The sequence below is a fragment of the Mandrillus leucophaeus genome, unplaced genomic scaffold (assembly GCF_000951045.1).
Source record: "Mandrillus leucophaeus isolate KB7577 unplaced genomic scaffold, Mleu.le_1.0 Scaffold847, whole genome shotgun sequence".
NCBI classification, from domain to species: Eukaryota; Metazoa; Chordata; class Mammalia; order Primates; family Cercopithecidae; genus Mandrillus; species Mandrillus leucophaeus.
The window spans coordinates 327,005-336,845 of record NW_012109219.1 but is presented as its reverse complement, the minus strand read 5'-3'; the positions used below and the strand labels follow the sequence as shown (position 1 = coordinate 336,845).

The following is a 9,841-nucleotide window of genomic DNA, read 5'->3' as shown; positions in this document are numbered from 1 at the left end:
TGTATCTGACCTGAGAGTTAACAAAGGAACCACGCTATTAAAAATCATACGCCGTGACTTGCAAAGGAATTAAAAACAAATCTTAACACGAGTTTATAACAGCAAAATTCTATAGATATTGTAACTTTCTGACTTGAAAGTTATTTCCGTTCTATCGAGGTATATATCCTCCTATTTAAGGCCATAACAAAGGAAAAATATTTTGGAACTTGAAGGTTGGGGAGAAGTATGAGCCCTTACCATTTTTCAGCTATGACGCACCAAGATGAATAAGAAGCCTAAGTAATATCTCAAAAACTCTTACTGTCCCTTACAGGACAAAGCAATCACCCCCAAAATCGAAAGTATTTAAATTGTATTTGAACATAAATAGTCACACACAGTGAAATCAACTGCCATTAATCAGCTGTAAAAATACACATAATATCACCATGGAAAACCTGTAATTCAAATCGCTTATTTTTAATCAGTTACTGAAGAAATGGCACTTAATTTCAATAATTTTTAAAATGTAAGGCACATATTATGGTACCTCTTGGTAATACAGCAACAATTACAATTAATTTGCATTAAAATTGTGTATATTATGAAACAATCATTTCACTCACCATTAAGCATTTGTTGAATGCCTACTTGATAACCACAGTAGCAAGTTCTTCAGGGTTATAAAATTAGAAAACAAACTTATCTCTTCCACAGATAATTTTACAATCTACATAATGTAATAAAAGAGCACACCTATGAAAAAACTGCTCAAGAAATTAAAAACAAAAAGGAAGTAATAAAGTAAAAGTTGCATACATCAGCAGTAAAAGGGAAGTAGCATGACTAGGTGTAAGTAAAGGTAAAGAGCATAACAGATTACAAGACTTAAGATGGGTAGGTAAAGTTCATAGCAAAATTTGAAACAATAATCCAGGACTAGGCACACGGTAAGTGGTTAACAAATGCCCAGTAAGAGGAAGTTCTTAATGGCTACACTTTCATTTACTGACAAAAAAAAAGCAACCATGTAAATCTTTATAATAATGTTTGTAAAATAATAAATAAATTCATACCTGTAACTTCCTCAAAACAATGTGAAGTGTTGGTGAGTTAAAAGTAAACATTATAAAATTTTGTATTACATTTTCATTGCATTGAATTATCAGTAAGAAACTTTCCATACTTTTACACTTATGCAATAAAATGTACAGGAGAATATAAAACTATGAGAACAAGGATGGCTTTTAAATTGTTCAAAATTAAACACAAAACTAAATGAATGTTCCATATGAGACTGCGATTTATAAAAACTAAAATGGAAAGGAAAACTACTTCAGCAAGACCTGACAAATGCCAGACACTGTTACAGGTGCTTTATATATGTTTTCTAGTTTCCTTCTTAAAACAATTTTGTTCCACAGAACTGAAATATAACAGGCCTAGGGCCACATAAAATCTCAATGCAACAGAAAATGAAGAATGTAGTTCTCTTGTTAAGAAAGGAAATTATGAAATCAGAAATGTCAGTCTCCCTTTGAGAAGGCTATCTGAACTTTCACTTCCAGACAAGATGGAGTAACAGAAACCGGATGTACCCTCTCATTTGATGTAAATTTTTTTTATGGACAAAATGGAATGGCTGTTTAAGATACTGGATATCAAGCAATGAAAGAGAGAGATCCACAGAAATGGCAAAAATGAGATGGGCCCTACAACTGCCCCAGCTTACTACACCTTGAGAAAGAGACCAACCCACAGCACAGGGAGATGGAACCTAGGTAGAGTCTGGCAGATCCCAAAAGTTGAGGAGATGAACTCCCTGACTGAGGACACAGAGGGTCCAGGGAGGTCAAGTCAATTAGAGTTCACAGGGCAGAATACCAGAAAATGAGAGCTGTACAAAAAGAATGCTCAGGGATTTTCAGCGAGTTGTGTTGGAATATTCAGCAAAGTAGTGATCAGCACATGTGTGTGAAGTAACTACTAAGGATGGGGAAAAGCCATCCAAAAGGACTGGAGAACCACATTCAGTATTCACACAGGGCTGAGAACTGTGCCTGTTCCCACCAATCGCACTGGAAATCCTCGTAATTCATTGGGTAGAGTGCTCCTAAGGATTCTGCCTCAGTAGTGGGGAATAATCAGTCCTAAACGGTGCTTTGATTCCTTCTAACAAACGTGAAAAGACATTTACAGATCAAACTATTTCCAACTAACTTAACCACATCCCAGAACAAACCTCAAGAATATAGAAATACGAAAATATCCAGCACTCAACAAGGTGAAATTCACAATGACTGGCACTCAAAAATTATCAAGCATGCAAAAAGCAGGGAAAAAAAGACCCACGATTATTAAAAAAAAAAAAAAAAAAAATTGAAACAGACCTAGATCTGACATAAACATTAGAAAACATTAAAACACTTATCACAATAGTACTCCACGTGTTCAAGCAGAGGAAAGATTTAACATACTGCAGAAAGGCAGTTTTTCTGAAAAGCTACCAAGTGATCCAGCCATTCCACTCCTAGATATCTATTCAGCAGAAATAAAAAACACATGACCATAAAAAGTCTGTGAATGCTTATATATCCCAATAAACATTCACAGCAGCTTTATATATATTTGTAACAGTCAAAAACTAAAAACAACTCAAATGTCCATTAATAGGTGAATGGATAAACAAATTACAATACAGCCATATAATTGTGACTACTACTCAACAATAAAAAGGAATAAATTTTTGATACGTGCAACATAAGTGAATCTATAATCATGATACATGGAAGAAGCCAGATCCACCCCACCACGAAAAAGAGTACACACACTACAATTCCATTTATATAAAATTCCTGAACTTACATGTAACCAAATCTACAGTAATAGAAGGCACAGCCATGACCTCCAGGGCCAAAGGAGAGACGCAAGGGAAGAACTACCAAGGGGCACAATAAAGCTCTGGGGGTGATGGAGATGCTAGCTTGATGTGGTGACAGTTTTTCACAGCTTTAGCCATATATCCAGGATCACATTATGATTTTCACGGGCTCCAGACGACTTCTTTGCCTTCATAGGCCCCTCCCTTCAAAAAAGTATTTAAAATTCATATAGCATTTTACAACCATGTTGGTGTTGGTATAAAGATGAATGCACTAATATCACAAATGAAAACACTTTCTTCAGCCTAAAAGTTCATTTTTTATATGATTTTTAAAGAAATTAAAACATTTTTATGGGACCCTAGAAGTACTGTGCCTACCAAGCCTACAGGCTTTAGCCCAGCCTATATGTTCATTCTCATCAAATTGTACACTTTGAATGTACAGATTTTATCATGTCAACTACATCCCAGAAATGTATTTTTAAAAACAAGTCAATGTAATGTAAGAGAAACTAAGTAAACCCCTCTTCCTATGGTTACTCTGTTTAATTTCTACATGTTATAAATCTCTTCTATTTAAAAAGTGATTAAGAAAGCTGAGACAAAATATTTCCTCCCCAAGGCACTAAACAATCTGCTGATTAATCATGTTAAGAAGGTCTCAAGACTCACTGCATTACATGTATTATCTACAGTAAGTAGCAGACTCCACTTACCGTTCAATGTAGTATGTTTCTTACCATTACTAAAAAGGCTTCTTTGTCAACTTTTATTAGAGACTACCATGATCCATCAAAAACATTAACTTCTACATATATACATAGAAGTCAAGTTTTGTGAAAGACTATGCAAACTATGCAAAGTTAAGACACAGCTAACATAGAACACAGTGAAAGATCACAAATTGTGCTTACTGCTAAGTACATGCAGTTAAATCACTGTTATGGGGTGAATTGTATCCAAAGAGATATGTTGAAGTCCCAATCCCCAATACTCCAAATATGACCTTATTGGAAAACATCGTCATTGCAAATGTAACTAGTTAAGGCAAGATCATACTGGAGTAGGTGGACCCTTAATACAACAGACTGGTGGTGTTACAAGGAGAGAGAAGACAATGCAAAGACAGACACAAAAGAGGAGAGTGCCACGTGATGATGGAGGCAAAAACCGAAATGCTACGGCTGCAAGCCTAGGAACACCAAAGATTGCCAGCAAACCACCAGAAGCTAGGAAGAAGCAAGAAAGGATGCTCCCTTACAGGTTTCAGAGGGAGCACGGCCCTGCTGACAAGTTGATTTTGGACTTCTAGCCTCTGGAACTATAAAACAATAAATGTCTGTTGTTTTGAGCCACTCAGTGTGTGGACTTTGTTATAAGAGCCCTAGAAAACTAATACAATAACTTACATGCAATCACTTACCATGAACTCACAAGACTTTCCTTTCTACAGCTGATTCTTTACTCAAAATTGTAAAAATCTTAGAGTGCTTTCAGAAACTCTCCCTACTGGCAGTTGTTACAACTGTTTAAACCAAATGAAAGTGCTTCTGACAGTTTCTAATCCTGAAATAGAACATCTTTGTCCTGTTGATGTTTATTTTTCAACACTGGAAAGCTGGGATATGAACCCAGTTCTTTCGGATGGCAGTTTCTTATTTCCAGTAGATTCAAAGATATAGTCAAGTTTGGTGCAAAGTCATCTGTACATTTTTACCAAATGTTATTTAAGAGTTATTTTTAAAACTTTACCACAAAGAAATCGCTGAAATTCTATAACATTTATAAGTCAGAGTAAATTAATGTTCCAAAAGAATTGTAAAATATTAGATTTATTGAAATGCATAGTTTGTATTATGTTAATTAATTAAAATTTCTCAGTATAAATAATTTATACTTCCTCATGTATTTTTCCAGTCTTCATATTTCCACAAAGAATACTACAAGCAACGATAATTCAAAAAGTAGTCTGTGGCTTAGATTTAGGAGATGTGAAGGAAAAAAGCTTAAGTCCCCAGGTACTAGTGAAGTGACATCTACTTTCAGTTGTAGGGCAGTCCTTGCAATGACTTCCAAACCTATGGGGAAACTCAAAAAGATACAGTTAAAATAACCTCCTGAGTTGCTTCCTTCTAGATTAACAGCTTTAAATCCAAAACCTAAAATTTAAAAGGAAAGGAAGCATAAGCCTTCAAATATACCTCTTCCTCAATCTCAATCTTCTTCCCATTAAATGTGGAGCATTGTTTAGAGGGAGGAAGAAATACAACAGAAAGCTCTAGATGTCTGAGGTTTTTAGTTAATTAGAGGAGAGACTCTCAGATTACTAAAAATGATAAGAGATCAAGATATAGCAAGTTTGGTCAATGAATGGCTTGTTCTTTTTAAAGTAAAAATAAAGTAAAAGATTGCTTTTTCTTTTTAAAGTAGAAATAGAAAAATAATGAATAATTCATCTTTTCTCTGATGTTTTAGATCCACTGATTTCTATAAGGTTTTGGATATGCCCCACGTGGTGTATTATAAAGATCCTTTTGAAATGCTCCATTTCATTTCCCCTGGGAACATTTTATATTAGATTTGATAACTTGGTTATAATAGAGCATGAAGTACATCTTAAGTAGGAGATCATGGACATTATACAAAAAATAAATTTTAAAATGCCGTACCGATTAAGGGGAAAAACAGCATATAAATGAAAGCATAAAGAATGTACTTTTAGTGTTACCTAGGAATCATTCATACACACACTACTGCATTGCTTACCTAAACTGTATTACATTAATACAGGCATTGTGCTAATTATAGGAATCATTTCATTACAATCTTATAATAGAGGTGCTAATACTATTACCATTTTACAGACAGGAAACTGGGGCATAATAAATTAAGTAACTTACTTACATCCTAGGGCCAGTAAATGATAGAGCTAACATGCAAATCCAAGTCTGTCTGCCTGCAGAGCCCACTCTAAACCACCATAAGACGCTAATATTCTGTTACCGATTGTGATACAAACATTTTGTTTGCTTTGTTACATTTCATCAGATAGTCTGGGATTGTGTATAATTCTTACGCAGCTGTAACTATGCTGTCATCCCACCAAATGATATTTAATAAATAATTATATGTGCAAGTAAGTTCCCAAAATATTTTAAAATATTTGACCGTTATTAAGAAGGGGTGAAAACACGGGAAATGTCCTGAAGCCTATTTGTTTAAGAGTAAAATCTAATCAAATAGTTCATGTGGACAAGTTCTGCATTACAAAAGATTCACAGCTAATAAACACAGGACAGAAATAAAATTAGATAAGTTATTATTTTCCAACCACTAATGAAATAACAGATATAGGCAATGTCATGAATGACTGCTGAATCACTGACTGAAAAGTGGATGGGGACATTTCTAACGGATAGATCACCTCAACTCAATGATCTTAAGTGACATAAAACAAAGTTGCCAGCTCCACCTATGAAATACTTTTGACCAAAAAAAAACAAACCAAAATCCCAAATCTAATCAAGCCACAGTTTTATCAGTATATAGAAAACGTAAGGGTATATAGAAAACGTAACTCATATGTTAAGTTATTCCAGGATATAGTCAATGTAAGCCAGAACATGGGACATTTTAAAAGACCTATCACTCTAGTCTTTCATCACATAAAACAAAACCAAAACATAGGAAGACTTTTTTTGATTTCACAAGATTATGAGACATAACAATCAAATATAATGTAGAGACTTAATTGAAACCCTGAACAAGCAAGCCAACTGCAAAAAAAAAAAAAAAAAGGCATTTCCTACATAATCAGAAAATATCAGATATAATAGCTGATACTTGCTTTAAAATACGCTTGGAAAAAAGAAAAACAGAAAAGGAAAATGAAATTAAAATGACAGATTTTTGACAGTAAAACTGGGTAACAGATACAACAGAGTTCATTATATTATCCTCTCTACATTTGTGTAGGTGTGGAAATTTCCTAAATATAATGAAGACTAATGCATGTATATTGTTTGGATTCTGAGTCAAACAAACCAACTAAAAAAGGGCTATTTTGAAACAACTGAAGAAAACCAAACACAGACTAGATTTTAGATTGTATTAAGAAAGTATCAGGAGAGAGAGGTGGAGGATCACTTGAGCCTAGGAATTTGAGGCTACAGTGAGCCATGATCATGCCACTGCACTCCAGCCTGGGAAACAACTCCATTTTTCCCTAAGGATACTGAATTCACAGCTGAGAGAGGGAGAAAGAGATGCGAAATTATTTTAAGCTTTGACAACCAAAAATGTGTACACTTAGTGATACATAGCCAAACTGCATCTCAAAAAAAAAGAAATTAATAATTTTATTGGCTATGATTGTAGTATTCTGCTTATTGTTAAGTCCTTATTTAGTAGAATTATATACTGAGGTATTTAGAAAATAAATAATATTCAAAGAAAATAATCCAAGAGAAAATATCTAGGATCTGCTTATAGAAATACACACACATTTATGTACATATAAATCACCTGAGATTTCTTAAAAGTACCCCAGGAAAAACAAACAAACAAAAGTGTGGAGTGGAAATAAATGAAACAAAAATGGTGGAATGTTCAGAATTGTTAAACACAATAAGTAATTAATATAACTCAATATAATTAGTTTAATATAATATAAACTCTATTTTATGTATATTTTTAAAATTCCACAATAAAAAAAAATTTTAAAGAAAGAACTCTAAAATGGTTTAAGAAAATATTAAACTGTAACCAATAAATGAGACATGACTTTCATTTTCTGAGGCTGAAAGGCCTAGGAATGAATAAAAATACATACATACATACATACATATGTATATATACACACATACATAATGGATGGGGAAAAAGAATGATGTGATTTTGACAAAATAGAAATATATCAATTTAAGATTGTTCAGGTATTCATAAGAATGAAGAAGTCATTACAAGATTGTAAAATTGGGTGAGAAATATAGTAGGCACTCAATAAATGTTTCTGAATGAATACTCTATAGATAATCTTTTTTCCTTTTACTGTATCTAGAAATGTTCAGTCTCAGTTACTATAAACATTATATTCAATGAATTCAAAACTGTCCAGTTTTGATATACTTGTGAAGATTAAATTTTATACTAAAGAAAATCTTTATCATGATAAAATCATTATTTAAGAACTAAGAAATGAAATAACCCTGGAGACAATTTAATTCAACGTGCTCATTGTACATCTCAAGATAATGAGGCCCAGAGTAACAAAGGCTATGCCTATGTTTATATTCAAAACATTTACTCACTTTATAAGACTGGAATTCTTCTTACTAAATGGTCCAATGATTTTAAACATCAGTTCCACAACTCCATTTTTCCCTAAGGATACTGAATTCACAGCTGAGAGAGGGAGAAAGAGATGCGAAATTATTTTAAGCTTTGACAACCAAGAATGTGTACACTTAGTGATACATAGCCAAAAACATATACAAATTGTTTAGTAAATGTCAACTCAAGCCACTCTTAAAGTCCATCTAAGCTAACCACATGAAGAAATACTGTTTTTTGTTTTTGCTTTGTTACGGAAAGTGCAGGGAAATTCTGAAACAAGTTATATGCAAAAAAAAAAAAAAAACTATTATAAAAAAAATTCTTCAGTTACTCCATACTTCTCTAATAAATTTAGTGAACCTCACTGAACACCAGGTTATGGGGATTCCAAAACAAGAATAGCCTCTGACCTCAAAGAACAAAGTGCAGAGAGAATGAAACAAATAATTACTAAATTACTTTCAAAATTGATTAAGAATTGTAGACTATTTGGATTACACCACTGAGAAGTTTCTAATTCAGAGTGAGACACAGACATTTCTGGAGAAAATGATGCCTAGGCTCAGTCTTTAAAAGTGAGTAGGCATTAGCTAGGACAGGAGTTGAGGTAAAGCAGTAGATGTGGCTCTGGACACAGGAATGATACAAACAACAGAACGAAGACAATGAACATCACCATGTGAGCAGTTACATATTGTTAAACACAGAGTATCAAACAAAGATACACAAATAGGAAGATGAGGTGGAAAAAGGAGTTGAGAAACAAATTATGAAAGGCCCTAGAAGTTGTTAACTCTTTTGACTATGTGGAATCACCCAAAAGGAACAACAAATCAGATGTGCATTTTAAATAAACAGGTCAGAATTCAAAGAACTCTGGGGAAGCTGGTTTTGAAAGACACATTAGGAGGCTATGGTCTAGGTAACAGGTAATGAGGACTTTAATTAAAGCAAGAGTAGCAGGGAAAAAGATGAAACAATTTCAGTGTTTAATATGGAATATGCAAATAATTACCTAATCAGAAAACTGTGCTTAACATTTTTAATTCTGAACAAATGTTATTAAATATATTGTAGAACCAGGCACAGTGGCATGTGCCTGTAGTCCCAGCTGCTTGGGAGGCTGAAGCAGGAGGACTGCTTAAGGCCAGGAGTTCAAAGCCAGTCTGAGATATATAGCAAGACCCTGTCTCTAAAAGAAAATTGTTTAATAAACAATTTTTAAATTATAGATAAGCCGTTTGCTAGCCTTCTACTGGTTAATCCAATAAAATGCCACCAAAAATGTAGCTCCTAATATTTCGTAGGATGATCTTAATTTTCTCGTATCTGTTTATTACTCCATTATCCCTTCTAATTTCATGTCTATACTGTATTCCTTTTACCTTGACTGGAGTATTTGGTAGTTTAGTTGTTTTACTTTTTACATTTTGGGGTTTTTGTTGCATTGTTTTTTTTTTTGAGATAGTGTCTTGCTGTGTTGCCGAGGCTGGAGTGCAGTGGTGCAGTCATGGCTCACTGCAGCCTCGGCTCACTGCAGCCTCAACCTCCTGGGCTCAAGAAATCCTCCCACCTTAGCCTCCTGAGTAGCGGAGACTGCAGGCACACATCACCACAACCAGCCAATTTTTTCCATTTTTT

At 33.9% G+C, this 9,841-nt stretch overlaps 1 protein-coding gene across 1 annotated transcript in view; it reads right to left on the bottom strand.

Moving 5' to 3' along the window:
• The window catches only part of AGTPBP1 (ATP/GTP binding protein 1), a 217,377-nt gene that overhangs the window by 129,770 nt on the left and 77,766 nt on the right, over positions 1 to 9,841 (bottom strand). Inside the window, 1 exon segment of the mRNA XM_011968515.1 lies at positions 8,176 to 8,269. Coding sequence (XP_011823905.1) covers positions 8,176 to 8,269 — 94 coding nt within the window.